At 41.0% G+C, this 17,422-nt stretch overlaps 1 protein-coding gene across 3 annotated transcripts in view; it reads left to right on the forward strand.

The window, feature by feature from the left end:
• The window catches only part of ARID5B (AT-rich interaction domain 5B), a 178,514-nt gene that overhangs the window by 138,321 nt on the left and 22,771 nt on the right, over positions 1–17,422 (forward strand). For all 3 annotated transcript variants that reach the window (XM_072823215.1, XM_072823217.1, XM_072823216.1), the window contains 3 exons: positions 2,328–2,532; positions 4,486–4,538; positions 13,988–14,085. In XM_072823215.1, the coding sequence (XP_072679316.1) occupies positions 2,328–2,532; positions 4,486–4,538; positions 13,988–14,085 (356 nt within the window). The remainder of the gene's footprint in view (positions 1–2,327; positions 2,533–4,485; positions 4,539–13,987; positions 14,086–17,422) is intronic.

A 17,422-nucleotide genomic window follows, 5' to 3' on the forward strand; every position in this document is an offset into this window, starting at 1 on the left:
CTACTCCTGTTTGTGCAAAACCGGGGTTTGGAGTGAAGCCGACCTGAGAGTCTAAACCCAGAGTTCTTTTGCTGCCATGAGCCAGCTAACAAAATACATAACCTCGCCGAGCTTCATTTTCCTCAACTGTAAAATGGAGCTGGAGGCCGCCCTTTGATGGTTGTTAGGAACATTTGGTAGACTATGTGAAGCCCTCAGCACTGTATCCAGCTCATTGTAGGAGCTCAATTGATACTGGTTTCCTTCCCTTTGCTCAATATACAATAGAAGGAATGGAGCCCTTTTATACTGTGGAAACCACCTAGCTTTATCTTATATTCCTCATTTGATAGATCACGTTTCTAAGCTGTAGGTTTTTACTGCCTAGTAATAAGATACACTTTTAATTGGAAGTGTGTTTTGACTATAGATTCCATTTTTTTTTAATGAGTATCAGTAAATTATAGTGTTTAATCCCAGAAGCCCAAGAGTGAGACCACCTGGGTTCAGATCCCAAGCTCATCACTTACTAACTTGGACATGATCCTATTGCTGTCACCCATCCCCTGTGTGCCTCAGTGTCCTCATCTCTAACACAAGAATAATCACAGGCCTCACTAGCTTGTGGACAGAAGATGAGATAATACCTCAAAAAGTGCTGAGAACGGAGCCTGGCTACATCGTACGCACTCACAGAAGGCCAGGGGCAATACAGATTAAAACTGGAATGATTTTATGATTTCAAAAAGCCATTCAATTAGAGATTTCATCAGAACTTGAGGCTCAGTCTAAAATTTGGCAGTGAGAAATGATGACGACATAAAGTTTCACAGGATGTTCACCTTAATATAATGAGACAAAGTACCAAAGTTTGAAAATATCGTCAGTAAAAATTCTACATGGAAAAGTGTTTTAGTACCATTTCTAATACCCCCTTAAAAAATTAAAATCTTATCTAGAGTCTAGAGGCTCCAGTTGAATGAGTTGTACAGGAAGTTTTATTTTTTCCAGAGCCAGTCTAAAGATATTAACCTCGCATGTTCACTTGAGAAAAGAGGTTAAAGAAAGCCCTTGCAGGAGGATACAATTCCCTTTTATAAATAAGCATAGCCTTTTATATTCTTAAGGCCTGGGAAGGAGACGCCGAAGGGAAAGAGAAAGAGCGGTCAAAATCTGAAATGGAAAACAATGTCGAATATGTGGGACATTTTTATTCATAACATTTCCCCAGCGCTTGCCCTCTTCTCTCCGATGTTAGATACGGAGATGTAAAGAATATCGGAATGTACACATTCCCCATGGGCGCACTTGAACTCAAAAGTCTGACCCTTTGTACTTCCCCCTTTTACAATTAAAATAGCTCAGCAACTTGGCGTTATATTTAACAACCATCAAAGGCCTCTTGTAGAACATGGCAGTGAGGAGGGAACATTGGGTTAGCCACTCAGTTTTTCGAGGCCCACATTCGCCTAGAGTGTGGAAGGAATGACATCTGGCACAGTGGCCGCCATTAGTTTTTTAATTATGGTGCTTTCCACTTTAGTCTCCATGGGTTTTTAGCTGACCTCTACTCTTTCCTTTGTGGCAAGTTTAGATCTCCTATTACGTTCTCAGAGCTGACTGAAGAGCCAGGAGCCCTCGTTAAGGAGTGGAATCTTTTGTTTCCTTCTGAGGGGGTATCTGGGCATCACCGTCACGTGACAGATCTTGCTGTTATTCCTGAGGCCAACATCCTCTGGCATTGACATGTGTTTTTTCAGGTTGCTGGAAATAGTAGCAACAAGCTAAGTTTACTATGAAGAAATAAACTTTCTTTCATGTTGATACAAAGGGCAAAGTATGGGACTCTTCATTAAGAAGACAGGGTTTCATCCAATGACCTTAACAGATGGCGGCCCTTGGGAAAATGAATGTGGACAAAAAAGCAACGGAATGGTACCACCAGATCCCAACACTGTTTCTGGTTTCACATCAACATGCTTGTAAGGACTCTAACAGAGGCTGGAAAATTTGGCAAACCATGGCCCCCTCACCACCTGTTTCTATAAATAAAGTTTTATTGGAACACAGCCATACCCATTCCATTACATGTCTGTGACTGCTTCTATGCTAGCTGAGTGTCTGCAACAGAGATTATCTGGCCCTAAATCCTGCAATATTTACTACCCGGCCCTTCACAGAAAAGTCACCACCCAATGGTATTCAGTGTTGCCGCTAAAAAGCTACTTCAGGGCAAGGTTATTTACTGGTTCACCCTTCCCACACTGTGCAAGCTGTCACTGGCTGTGTCTGTAAGCGTTCCGAGGCTGTACTTGATTTGATGTGGCATATTTTTCCCCCACTTCCAGGTGAAATGTGAGGCCAGGTCAGCCTTGTCCAAGCCGAAGAATAACCATAATAACTGTAAAAAAGTCTCAAATGAAGAGAAACCAAAGGTTGCCATTGGTGAAGAGTGCAGAGCAGATGAGCAGGCCTTCCTGGTGGCACTCTATAAATACATGAAAGAAAGGAAGACGCCAATAGAACGAATACCCTATTTAGGTTTTAAACAGAGTAAGTATGCTTGTTTTCATTTCTGAAATATCAAAACTGCTCAGATTCTTTAAAGTGGGAAAAAAAATTGACTCAGGGTTATGTTGAAATCCTAATGTGGGGATGATGCTCTCTCTGTTTATACTATATCTACAAATCATCCAGGCCACGGATTTTTCTCCCTGCCCCTTCCCGCTACATTGTTCCCTACTGGGGCAGTTGCAGTGAGATATTTATAGGCTTGAATCCACTGATTATGACTGGAAATAGACATGTTGAAAGTTTCTCATTTTCTGTTTTGTCAATCTTGAGTGTCTGCAACGCCTTTCTTCTGAGATAATAATATGACGTAGCTTTATCAGACACAGATGTTGCCTGCAAAAAAGGCAGCTTTCAAGAGGAAGACATTTAAAGGTGGACAAAACAACCAGAAAGCAAAAACGTATTTCCTAGGCCCCAAATTTGTGAAGAGATAACAAAAACCTGACTTCACAGGAAACCCGAAATACACAGATGGGAACCGAAAGCCCAATTTTGGATTACTTTGATGTAGACACTTAAGCATCATAATACATTTTTAAGTAGAAAAGGAAACTCACAGCTGAGCAGAATTCCATAGAAAAAGAGAAGAAACCCAGATCCAGCCCTGATTTCACAACCGAATATGTATTTTGCCTCTGTCTGGATTTTGTAGCACACAAAGCAATGAGCCCCTGGCTTGAAATAGTATTTTCTCCAAACGTATCTTCCTAGATTAAAACCATGTGTCATTTTGATGAAGAATGTCAAACCTGTATGTTTTACATAACAATTTACATACCTAATAGCAATTGGCACTGATTGCAAGAGAACCCTCACAGCCATTATAAACTTATATAACTACGAATGATTACAATGTTTGTCTGAAAACTGGTTGCTTGAAATAGAAGTAAAATTAATGTACTATGAACAGCTTTGTTGCATTATGCATTGGTTCAGATTAAATCAAGGCCGAGGCAGGGCTCTTGATAGCTTTGAAATAGTGCAAGGTTCAATGAGGCTTTTCCAACATGTTGTGTCAAAGAGCCTTTTTTTTTTCTTTTAATTTTAATTTTATTCTTCATTTCCCTTACCAAGGAATTACTTGAAATTCAACTTTCCCCTCTTGTAAAAGAGTCAAAGCCATAGCAGTCCCATTCCATAGTATTTGGGACAAATGAGCAGGATTGCTAGCAATTTGGCTGAGTTGTTTAACAGCATAAATGTATGCAAGCCCCACAAAGAGAAATCTGTTCGAAAAAGGTATATATTCGAAATATCACACAGGCAAGTGAGGAGGAGACTAAGTGGACTCAGGACTCAATCCTTACTGAATGAGTATCTTCCTTCCCTTTGATCTGTTTTATCACTACTACTTCAAGGGTAAAATATGTGTTTTCCTACTTGTTACAAAGGCACCATGTGTTAGTGAAATACGGTATGAGTTCTTAATATAGTGCTGCCATCAGACATTTCTACTAGAAAGGTAATCGTGTATTAAAGTGGCTGTTATTTATTGATTATGGTAAATTCTTATCTGAAGGAAGCATTATATAGTACCCTTTAATCAATGGCTTCTTTCTAAGGGTTGAACAAGACCAACCCTAATTTTGAAATCTCACACTTTTCCCAAGGACGCTGTAACTTAGCTTCTCTGGGTCTGCTGATGGCAACATGACTAAAGCTGTGTTATCCTTTATCCCCAAAGTAGAACCATTTCCGTATTTGTGACTGTTTCTTAAGAAATATTTTAAGTGGTAATAATATATCCTGTTGTCAAATGCCCTTTGGCAAATTGTTTCCTAAGAACTTAGCTCTCTGGGGTACTAGTTTTGTTTTTGCATTTTTTTTTTCTCTTTCTCATTGAAAACAAAACAAAACAAAATGTTTTAATTGACATTTCTTGGAAGTATGTTAATGCAATGCTTATCTAAATACTTATTGTCCCTCTAACAGTTAACCTTTGGACTATGTTTCAAGCTGCTCAAAAACTGGGAGGATATGAAACAGTAAGTGTTTAAGCAACTTAAATGAAATAATTTTGCAATCTAACTCCCCCACCCCTTCTTTGACCAAAATGGAGAAAATGTAAAAGCAAACCATCACTGACTGCCTTCTCAAATGGCTCCACACTTTTGGGGGTTTATTGGGCCGCTTTTGGAAATGATCCCAATTAGTTCCAGGTTTGGCAAAATTGTAAACTTGTCATAAAAACTACAAGTGGAAAACATATGTAACTCTCCCCTGTCAGGGAAATTAGTTGGGTCTGTAATTTTTTCCCATGTTGAGAAAGGGCTATTATTGTACAACAAGCCAAGATTGCATAAAAGAAATTTCCCTTGGCAACATACCTGACATCTGTTCATGTCTAATATGGGAAATGTATTAAAGGCTTTCAAAAGTAATCAGTATTGGCCATTAAGGAATAGAATGCAGCAGAATCTTCTCTTATTCTAGGGCAAGGAAGCTTTATTAGACAAGGGTCAGTGCCGCATAAACAGGAAGTTATCAAACTTATTCAGAACAGGCTCTGACACTCTTTATCAGCTAATTCTAACTGACAGGAATGGCTTATTTTTAGCCCACAGGAAAATTTGATGGCCACGGGTTTTACAGCATGTATTTTGAACCAATAAAATGTTAGAGCAACAAACTAAGATTAAAATCTTGAAAGAAGAAGAAAGAGCTGTATTAATATAGCACGCAGAGATGAAATCTGTAATAAAATCAATTGACATAGGAAGATGTCGTCATTGGAAATATTTTCTCCTCCACACAATGATCAGATTAAGTTGTGCAGTCTCTTCTGCAATTGAATAAGAAATTATTTTTTTCTTTCCTCACAAAGTAACCTGGGATATCTTTATATCACAGTAAAATGACAGTATGAGACACAAAGTCAAGAAAATGAAATTCATTTTAGCCCCACCATAATAACCAGTGTTTCTTGCCAGATATAGCATATTGTTCCACAAACTAATATAATGGTTTGATGTCAGGGGTTTGGAATGGGAAAAGATGGCTAGCATGAAGTGATTCAGATAATCTGGTATTTACTTTAGAGATACCTGCTATGAATTCTGACTCAGAACTCTAAGATGTGAGTAAATGTGGGTGTAAAATGTTTGTGTAAGACCTGGGATATACATACCCGTATATAAAGCAATATAAAGCTCATATGAAGCACTATAAAATGTGTGTTTCAGAGACATGAATTTACTTAAATACTTGTTTTATCAAGTACCCTGGGTAAAAATAAATAACATAATTTTTCACTTGGTTGGATCTGTTGATAAGACAGAGAGATTGACTTCTTGCCATGGTGGCTTCATACTTTTGCAAAACCTTAAGCTAATTCTAGCTTTTGTCCATGTGAAAAAGATAACTTATTCAGAGCTAGTCTCATGGCTGCAGGAGTCAGCCCCATAGCCTAGATTTTTTAAGTCTAACGCTTGATATTAAGAATAGGAATGCACATTTGTATGGACTGCAGATAAGTTACATGATACTGTACAATATTATGAAATGTCTTTTTTTAAACCCAGAAATGTATTGTTGTCTACTGATAGGGAGAGTGCCAACAAATTTCACAGAATCCGTTTTTCCTGCTTCTTTGTATCCTCTGTATCTTCACAAGGATCTGTTTTCCCCCCATGCAACAGCAAGTGGGTGTAGAATGCACAAAAGAAACTTCTGATAAGTTTCAGGGCATTTTCAGTATTCTGAACCCATAATAGTTTTTTTTTTTTCTTTTGTTGAAGGAGTAGAAATAACAAATGACCTCGCAATCAGCAGATCACCTGAACACACATTTAGTACGTCTTATGTGTTCGAGGCATTGTGTGGGACGCTCTGGAGGACGCAATAATATCTAAGCCAGTGGTTCTGGTTGCTTGCTGTCCAGGAGAGGCAGGGATTATAATTAAGAGACAAGGTAGAAAAAGATCCGTTCCGTGATCAGGGAAAGTACTACTTCATTTAGAAATGAGGGAAGGAGGACTTGTGGCTCTCGTGCCATCTGAGCAGAATTTTGGAGAATAGATGGAATCTAGATAGGAATGATCATGGCCTTCCAGGAAGAGAAAGCCAGATGGAGAAATCAGATGTGGAGGTAGAATGATGTTGGACATAGAGAGTTTGAGTAACTTAAAGTGGGTGACTAGGTGGCTGGGACAAGTGACCTCAAAGGGGGGTCCAGAGAGGATGGAGCCCTGTGAGAGGAGCTTTTTGGTTGGTAGCCCCTGGAATTATTCTGTAGTCTGGCTGGGGGTGGGGGTGGGGGTGGGGGACGAGTGGCGTATAGGAGATTGATAACAAGCTAAGTTACGTTTTGCCACTTGTTCTGCCTTCACTGGGTGTAGGTGGAGCCAAGTGGAGAGAGGCTGGGATGGGGGCATGTGGGAGACTGGATCGCATCTGCTCCCCATCTGCTGATGTATGAGCTGCAGGCCTCTCCAGCCAAGCCACAGAGAGGACTGGCAACCCCTGGAAAAGCTGTTTCCCTCCTCCTCTCCCTATTTACCCATCAACTCCCTCATTGTTCGTTGGGCCCCTGCCATTCCTCACCTCCAACGTTTTCATCTCCTCTGAGGCAGGGAATCTACTTAGAAAACATATTTCTCTGTTCGCTATAAAATCTACATCCAAGGTCATGAACTGGCTGAAGCCGGTTGGTCGGTTGGTCAGATTTTTCCTCCCTCCCTCCCTCCCTTCCTTCTCTCTTCCCTTTCCTTTTTATCTCCTTAATGCTCCATATGATCTTGCTGTCCCTATGGGCAGGGAAGTTTGCCACTCCCGTGCTACTGGAAGCTTTTGAATCCCCCAAGTACAGGATACATTTTTCTATTGGTATATGTTGACCAATAAATGAAATGAGATGTTCACTGAGGATTCGATTTTGAAGTCGGTCCAGCAGGTGTATGAATAAGATCCCGTCCAAGGGCTTAAGTTGTATCACTGGGTTATTGAAAGACATTTATCTATGCGATTATCTGATATCAGAAGCAAGTGCAGATTTGTCATTAGAGCTCAAAAGAGATCTTGGAATCTTCTAGATCCGTGGTTCCCAAAGGCTACTCAAGAACTAGGGCTCAGATTTTCAGAGGGGAACTTTGTAGTATTCAGAGCTGTGTAGACGTCCACCCTGAGATATTAACTCTGCGGTGGGCCCTGGGCCTAAGAACCCAAGAATCCTGTTTTCCCAGCACTCCGGGTGATGTCAATTCAAAGCTAGTGGTAGCAGTGACCACTGGCCCTCGTGGCTCCTTGCTTCACGGTGTAGACCCATCTAAGTCAAGCATCAAAGATTAGAAAGTTGTCTTCACGCTATTACTAAAGAAGCCCACCAGAATATTACCCTTTCTTTGGTTCCGAAGCAGCACAGAATTTCCAATGAAGGTTTTTCCATTTGGTGAAGCGGTAATCCAACTAAGTTGGGACTCGATAAGCCATTTTCATTTTGAATGCGGGAAAGCATAGCATTGAAACCTTTTCTTGTTTTGCAAATTGGCCTTGTATTTACCCTGCTCCAGTCCATACCCTCATTTTACAAATCAGGAAACTGAGGCACAGCGAGGTGAAATGAGTCACAAGGTGTCGTTGTGGGCTTCTTCGGATTCTGACTTGCAGAGAATGTTTGTGCACCATTGCCATTACCTCTGTAGCAACACTGGGAGGAAAGAGATGCATTAAATGACCCTTCTTTGTCCTTCCACCCCCAGAAGTCTCCTAGGTGTCTACAATGCCTTCTCCCTCTTTGGGGTGATATTTTGGGAAAAGCCACTAATAGCCTACCTTTCAGTCGGTTCTTTGTACCTACCCCGATCCTTACCAGGCACACTGACTACTAGCTGAGATTATCAGATTCTTGAGAAAAATGTGTGAACCTAGGAGATGGGTCGAGAGGGCTGCATGATGAAAACATTCAGTCATAGTAAAACCTTGCAAGTTGAAAATGTGTAGATGTATCTCTTCTGCTGTTAACTTGTGATTGGATAAAGACATCTCTCTGGAATTCCTTCTGGTTTTAAAAAGAGGCCATCTTAATTGGCTTGTTTTTGTTTGTGGTTATAAACTATTCCAAACCTTCTGGTTTGAATTGTGGATTATGGATTATTTCATTGCAGCCCTTCACAACCCTCAAATTGAATTAAAACAACAACAACAAAAAAAGAGGAGCAGAGGTTTTATTTTAAGCCTTTATAAGCATTTGACTAATGACTATATTCAGTTCTCTTGGCCTCCTCTGCCTTTGCTGGATTGAATTTGTGTCTCTGCATCCTTAGGTTTAGAGATCCTACAGGGCTTAAATGGATTTGATTCCCTAAAAAAATAATATCCTGGCATTTTGACTGGCTGGCAGTGAAGATCCTTCCTCTACAATCATACATCCAACTTCTCCTTCCAAGCATTTTAGAGTGTAGGTCACCTGCAGTTGCTGAGGGAGAATGGGATAAAGCTGCATTGAGCAGCGAGCAAGGTCTTCACTCTAGTGTCTGGTGAAGCAATTACAGCTTGAAGAGTAGCTTGGGGTATTACCAGGATGCAGCGTGTTGAGGGTGGTTTGCTAACGTGATTTCCATTTGGCTAACCATGTGCTGGTGAACCAGAGGCAATATTTGGAAAGAAGGTAGAGTAGGGAAATGGGTCTTGAGAAAACCTTGTTCTAGAGGCAGAGGACCACGCAAGCGGTGCCTTCCAAGAATGCCCGGTTAGCAGCTCCATCTCTCTCCACGGATGAGATAGGACCATTATTTCTCATCTAGAGGAAGAAGTCACATGTCTCTTTGCTGGAAGGATTAGGCTTTGACACCAGATTCTGGCTTTGACATCATTTCGAGACATCCTCTGAATCTAACCCTAGTAAACTGGACGGACAAAGCCTCTTGCTTAATTCAGAATTCTCGAGGCCAAAGATGATGTCATGTAGTTTTGAAAGGCTCCAGTTCCTGGAGTACTACCAGGAAAAAAAAGTCATCTTCCTTGAATTCAGTCCGCCCTCAAGGTGTCCCGAGAAAGAGGCTGTTTCTCAGAGCAGCCTGGGCAACACTGTATGCAGGCAAATGTTCCTTTTGACTTCACATCTGCTACATTCTTAAGCCATAGACACACTAAAGTCCTGCAAGGTTCCTGACTGCCGTTTCCTAACCAGGCCACAAAAATTCTAAGATTATTTCATCCCTGCAACCTCAAAGGTAAAGAATGCAAGGCTCCAAGTCCATGTCTTGGGTTAAAATAGTTTTCCAATTTTTTTTTTTTTTTTTTTTTTTTTTTTAAGGACCGGGATAGTTTCATCAAGTAAACTATAGACAAGACAGATTTCTTTCCCACCCCCTGGACCCGTTTTCTTGGCCGCAGTGTGGAGGTTAGTTTCAGGCCACCTCTAAAACTGGCTTCCAAAGAGTGATTTGAAAACCACTATATTTAGAAGCAATGAACATACACAAACATAATGGGTATGGGTGCTTTTCACTAAGTTTCTTGGGTCTTACTCACACCAGGGAAAGGAATAACTGACAAGTGTCTTCAAAGTGAGATGAGGTCTCCATGCATGAGATTGATTTGCTTTCCTTGGGTGTGGTCTGCTCAGTTTTTTCTCTTGCTTTGTGATTAGTCATATGGGATCATGCTTCCTGCTAAATTATGAACCATTGAAAGTAGTAACTTCTCTTTCTTTTTTATAGTATCTCCCCACCCTCAACCCTCCATCCTCTACTTGCTCCCTCCATGCCTCTGTACCTGGCACAGTGCCCTAAAATAGCAGGCAGTAGGTGATGGGTTGATTGTCATGAATCCCTATCATTTCAGTGAAGATCTTGAAGGAGATGACAGGGGAAGCACAACCCGAGAGAGATCATTGCTTGAATGAATTTGGCCATTTTCTTTAGGAAACAAAGAGCCAGAGTTCTTCGTATCCTTAAAAACCTAAAATAACAGAAGGTCAAATTGAAACACGAACATGACCAGGAGTCTCCGGCTTAATGACAATTAGTCAAACTCACCCCGTGGCTAGATCAGACTTTCCACCTGAGCGGAACCGGAGGGCTAGCGACTACTAGGTAGACATTGGGTTTTCCCAATTGGGGTTTTAAAGATAACGCACATTCTGGACAGCAGAATAAAAAACCTAAGCAAATGCACGCTTGGGCATGATGAAAGCATACTAGTTCAGGAGGCACACTTGTACAGGTGAGAGCACAATGCCCAGTAGCTGGGCCAGGAGCAACTCTTGTGCCTTTCCTTTCTCCTTTTGGACTCTCGGACCCACTGTGGGTTTGGACCACGGGAGGATTTAGATGTTTCTTGCCTTGCAGCCTGTGGATAGCACTTGAATTAAAAGCGCATCTGGACACAAAAAATGGAGATGTGTACCCAGGAGAATTGTGTACTTAAAAGCATAAAAGCATTTAGCAGTTGGAAAGAGCACATTTTATGACTTTCCTGTGGAAAGAAAATATCTCAAAATGGCCTGATTCATCCAGGCTGGCCAGTGGAAGTTCAGTAAACAGGGACCACTTCCTGGAAGGCCTGGCCCTTGTCTTTGCTCCAGATGAACCCTCACTGGTAAAAACTGTATTTAAACACCAGAAACTGCTAGCAAGGGTTATCGCAGACCCCTCGCCAACCGTACATGGCTTACTATTGCCAAGTAATCCTTGATGCTGGCCCCCTGCTGCCATAGTTTCAGTCCTAGAGTAAGGAAGATTTTTTCCCCTCCTTTTGATAATTCATTATTTGTTCTTAAAGAATTTTGTCATTTCTGTGAAAGGCAAGTGTTGACTAGGATACTACTTCCTAGTCTAGATGATAGGGTATAGGAGTGGGGCGCGGTCAGTTTCCACACATTAAGTATCCCATCATCAGTGGTCTCTGTTCATTACATTTTTCACAACCTTTATTATTTGGTTATATGTGTGGTCCTTTGTCTATGGTATCCCTCCCCCACCTCAACCCCACATGCTAGGATGTGGTCATGTTGGATGTTGGGTCTGGTTTTCACTGTTGCTTCCCAGATGCTAGCATATCACCCAACACGTAGGAGGTGTTAAAGAAATGTTTGGTGAATAAATGGTCAAGTGAATGGATGGATTTGAATATAATTGAGAGTGATTGTGATTCAGTGGTGAACATAATAGAGAACCTCTGTTCTAACAAGATACACAAGTGGTCAGGGTAGAAGGAGCCATAGTTTTGCTGGATGCAAGTAAACTTTCAGAGCACTGTTAACCTAACCCGCTTAGATTCTTGCTGACCTTGTCGCTGTGCTATTTCCCCACTAGTAAGAGACCCACAGCTCAAAATTGAGAACTTATAGCAGAAGCTATGATTTCCACAGTCCTCTGCCTCACGTGAAGCACACGATCCCCAGATTCTGTATTATCACCCTGCTATACACTTGGACCATTCACCAGCTCATTCTGATGGGGAGGTTGTTTTGATGTATGAAAAAAAGTCTGCTCTTGGGACATAAGACATTGGTGTGAGTCCTGACATGGCCATTCTACTGCTGTGTGTCCTTGAGCAAGGTGTGCAACCTCTCTGTGTCTTACTTCCTTCATCTCTGACAAGATTCCTATAATCTACCTCAGGTTGATGGGAGGATGAAATGATACCATGCATGTGAAAATACTTTATAAAATATGAAATAGAGTGCACGGAAGAGATACAAAGATGACAAGAGTGGTGATTTCCTCTGAAGTGCATGTAGGGACATACATAGGCTATTTCCTGACCATTCCAGGCACGCCAGGGTGCACACACATCATCTGAGGGAGGGAAATACGGAGGTGTGTTCAAGGGGCCTCAATGTTCTAAGGGCTTTGAGGAATAACATAGACACGTGGGAGGGGATCCTGTTTCGCTTCTTCCTTGACACAGATCTTGAATAGACCAGCCTGAAAGCATATTATTTGAAAGATCGGAGGGAGCTTGTATTTAAATATAAAATAATTACTAAAATATGTATTTTGAGTGTTTTGAAAGGGGTTTGAAACCATTTATTATAATCTAAGCCAAGCTCTAAATAAAGGAAGATTTTATTTCTAGTCATACCTGCCAGTAGATGTAAGACGTGGTTCTGTCTAGAGAGAACTATTGAAACAAATCGGTTCAAGAACGCTTCGTGGGAAATTGAACAATGCAAACCTCCCATTGTCTGGAGGTTGAGAAGGGCTTATAGAAATAAAGGGGGTTTTATTTGAAATGAAAATGGTGCCATTTACCCTATAATATTTAGCCACCCCTCCCCTCCTCGTTAGATTACAGTTGACAGAGCCCCTGTTTACAAGTTGAGATTTTTTTTTTTCTCTCAGATTGATGCCTTTAGCCCGTAAGTGAACTCCGCTGGCAGCTCTGCGGGGCTATTTCAAAAGAAGCCTGGTGCTCTGATTGCAGCCAGTGCCACTGGCACCCCTGCCACGCCCTGCCCCCTGCACATTCCATTAACAGAGTTTTCCTGTAACTCTGTTTAGAAAGGTTCACAAGGACCTCAGACTGTGCTCTGTCTCCTGGTTTCAAGGAAATGCTAGACTCGCTCGGATGTAGTAGATGACGTGGTTTCCCCAAATTCATCATTTGCCAGATCATGCATCTGTTATTTTGTAAAATCTTAATTTATGTACAAAAGTAAAATTAAAGAAAGAAATTAAACAGGACCATAATGTGCCTCTCGGTAGTTTTGCAAGCTGCCCGGTTTTATTCACCCAGCGCCACAGTAGACGTAGCTTGTGTTTTCCCTTTGGAATTTGTTTGGTTTCGTAGGATTTGATGGATAACCCGTTTTGCTGACCTAAGTGAATAAAAGTAAACAGGTTGCAACGGACACAGTTTCAGATTTTGGTTTTGTCTTGGTGGTTAGAGGAGCTGGCATAAAAGTATCCCGGAGATGACTGCAAATTCCATAAGCAATTTGATCAATTTAATTAACTTATGTAGTAATCTTATTTAGTGTTTAAAGTAGTCAACGCATCACATAGGTCAAAAATCAGAAGATACAAGAGGAAGCTTGGTGAAAAGCCTCTCTCTTTTTCTATAATCTTGGCCACCCAGTTCCCCGCCCCTTATACAACCAGTGTTAATTCTGATTATTTTAAACTGACACTTTAGCTGAAATCTTACTTTATGGGGTGCTTTATCACATGACCTAAAGGATCAGAGAATGAGTTTGGGTCCTTGAGGGGAAAGAGCTGCATAAAATATCTAGGGAGATGCCTTAGGTGAAATGCTCTAAGGGTGACAAAATATAGAGCCCAAAGCAGAATTCTATGTTTATTGTAAAGAAAAGTACCACGAAAGAGATCCCACTGTGAAACCCCAAGTCTCCCCATACCCTCCTTTGGACTTCTGTGTCTCTGGGTTTCCAGAACAGACTGTCCTTTTCTGCCTGTTGCATATGTATTGAGTCCTGGCACTGTGAACCTCTTATGATGCAAGATTGAATTTCCCATTGCCATTTTTTCAGATAACAGCCCGCCGACAATGGAAACATATTTATGATGAATTAGGCGGTAATCCTGGGAGCACCAGCGCCGCCACTTGCACCCGCAGACATTATGAAAGGTAAGAAGCCCTTTCTTGGAAAGCCGTTGCTTAATTAAAAGTGTGTTCATTGGAAGAGGCGTCTGGTGAAGGATAAGATAAGGGGAAGTCTAAAGGACCTTTCTGGAAATAGAAAATATCCTCTGGCATTTTACCTTGCATACCGCCTTGTGATTTTTTTAGGGGACATGGCTTTCTCTAGTTACAGGGGCTAAAATTAGATGTTTTTTTCTGTTTGGTTTTATCCTGTGATCACCTATTTGACAATACCTCCCCACCCCCCACAAGCCTGGATTACTCAGTGTGTTCTCCATAGGTTCATTTACTACAAGAACCTTCAGCTCTGGCAATCATAAGTCTGCAGTGTTACTAGGAGGTTGCCATGTAACCGTATTGACATTGAAATGTATTAATGTTGAATGTATTAATATTGAAAAGTAAGCATTTCTTTAATAAGGAAATTGGCCCCAGATAAGATCCTTTTTTTTTTTTTTTTTTTTTTTTTTTTTTGCCATCTTGGTATCTTTTCTTCTACGGCTCTGCTTTTGACCAAGAAAATCCTTTCTTGCCAAGCTTTGTGTGGTTCCATTTTCTAACAGTTTCAGCTTCTCTCAGAAGGTAATGATCATGCAAACAAGAAGTAATGCCGAATTAGCTACTATGACGGTTGTATCCACAGGAGTGTTTCCTCTTTGCATTAGGACTGTTGTTGCCCACAACAGTGCAGATCTGCTAGCAAATTCATGCATTATCCTTGCTCTGTGCTCCCACTCCATACTTGATTTGTTAAGGTCGCGCCAACTTCTTTATCCCTGGTCTTTCCCTGCTGACATGTTGACTGAATCAGCAACCTGGTTTCAGATTCAGAGCTTGTAAGATCCAAGTAGAGATGTGTGTGTGTGTGTGTGTGTGTGTGTGTGTGTGTGTGTTAATAACGGTCATGAATGGAATGAAGTCAAGACCCAGATGAACAAACAGGCCAGTCGGCTTGCTAGTTTGAGAGGTAAAACAACTGCTAAGTGTAATAGTTGCTCTTTACTATTCCAACTTCAACCCAGATGCTCAACACCCGCCTTTGCATCCTACAAATGCATCTTCAGATCATGTTATCTAGTAGATCAACTCTTAGTCATATTTTTTGAGTTCAGTTATATTTTTATCTGTGTTGCATTTAGCAAAGAGCCTCTTTTAGTATAGCCATTCAGTGAAACTTAGAATAGTTTTTGTAGGAATAATCATAGTAAACTGGGTTGGGTTTAGTACCCCATGAATAATCCCCACAAAGTATTCCCAAGAGATTGCCTTACATGTTGGGGTTATGGTCCAAAAGAATTTTTAAAAATTGGTAACAGGAATTTGAATTATTACTCGTTTTCAGTACATTATAACAACTTTTCAAATGTGTTATTTCTCTCAGTATTTAATAGAAAACCTACATTCTCACTGTACATCACAGGGACACCACTGAAATCCTCCTACAAAATAGTATCCATATCTCAGGTGAGTGTTGTGTAAAGAGCGCTTGAGGGAACACATTTGGCTGGTTTTGACTTAGGAGTCAAGGCTTTAATCAGAGCATTTTCATTAGAAACACTGTATTTTCGAAGGACTTCTATTCTGATGGGAAACCCCCCCTACCCCTATCTGCAAATGTTCCCAACACCTGAACCATCAAACTTCAAGGACCAGATAGCCATTAAAATTCACAAGAAAGAGTGTATCCCAACTGTTAGCTAACTTATCCAGTTAAAGAATGAAAATTAATCAAACATATTACAGAGCTATCACATGGTAAAAAACAGATTGAGTTTGGGATAGAAAAAGGATTGGATCTAATAGTAGAGTGAGTGTGTATGTGTATAATTAACTCAAGCAGTTATCTGGATAAAAATAGCCTCAATCATCATCATCTTTTTCTCCTCCTTCTTCTTCTTCTTCTTCTTCTTCTTCTTCTTCTTCTTCTTCTTCTTCTTCTTCTTCTTTTTATTTATTTGAGACAGAGAACAGACAAGCAGGGGGAGGGGATAAAGGGAGAGGAGAAGAAGACTCCCCATAGATGTGGGGCTTGATCCCAGGACTCTGGGAGCATAACCTGAGCCAAAGGCAGGTCCTTAACTGACTGAGCCACCCAGGGGTCCAAAGAGCCTAAATCTTAAATGAAATACCAGTATATATTCTTTTGAAGATTGTGTACTTTGTTTCATGATCTACCTCACCTGGAGTAGTAGCATCCAAAATGCCTTCAATCAGTCAAATTGGAAAATTCTAGTAGAGATACCTCAAAGTTTACTGAGAAACATATTTAAGATTCTTTTTTTTTTTTTTTTTTTTTTTTTTTTTTTTTTTTCATATTTAAGATTCTTAAAAAATGTCTCTTCTCTCCTCATTCTTGGGAGTAAAAGGAGTATTTCATAAAGGTTAGATCTCCCACTGGATTATATTTTTTGAAAAACTATGTCACTCCCTCTGCTAAATCTGGAATTTGTTGGGTCAGTGTGTATCAGGATACAGTAAGGAAAATAAGAACTACACTAGGTATTCAACAAAGAGAATCTATTGAAAAAAAATGTCGTAAAGTGCAACATTAATATAGAGGTAATAACCACAGGTTCCCTAGGACCAGGAGAATAGGGTAAGAGGGTTAGGGTGTTGCCACCTAGAAGTTTAGAGAGTATGCCTCACAGAGCTGGGGTTTAGATCCCTCCTGGGGACAGGCTCTCAACCAGTGCTGGTCCTTACTGAGCCCAGAGGTGGAGCACCGAGGAGCTGCTCTCAGACCTGAGGAGGCGGTGCTCCCTGACTGGTGTTGGACCTCAGAGCAAATGCCATGAAACTGGTCTGGGATTGTTGACAGGAGCTAGAGGCTGGAACCAAATGCTGCTGCTAAATTACTGTTGGGTTGGCCCTGAAATGAACAGCAAGCAAAATAGAAGTCCTTCCTCCCCTCCCTGGTTGGCTAGGGCCCCATTTACAGAACCCCAAAAGGAAGACAGCTGACAAAAGAGGCCTGTCATCTGCAGAACCCTGGTCCCAGAATCACCAAGCATAGCAGAGTAGATTTGGAGCTACGACAATAGTCAACTGCCAAGTGGGCCCCCCAACGTGGAAATCCCTGCACAGATTCAGAAACTCCAGTTACAACAGGGTGATTAGCAAGGTCCTTTACCCTTCCTTGTATATCCTTTCATCATCTGGGCTCCTTTCACATTGCTGTGATCAGATACCAAGGATGTCTTGAATGACTAATAGTGAAGTACTAAAATTGGCAGAAATTGACTTTAAAAAAAGAGAGAGAGACTCCAGGGAGCACCTGGGTGTCTCTGTCAGTTAAGTGTCTGCTTTTGGCTCAGATCATGAT

This window comes from Canis lupus, chromosome 4 (genome assembly GCF_048164855.1).
Source record: "Canis lupus baileyi chromosome 4, mCanLup2.hap1, whole genome shotgun sequence".
NCBI lineage: Eukaryota > Metazoa > Chordata > Mammalia > Carnivora > Canidae > Canis > Canis lupus.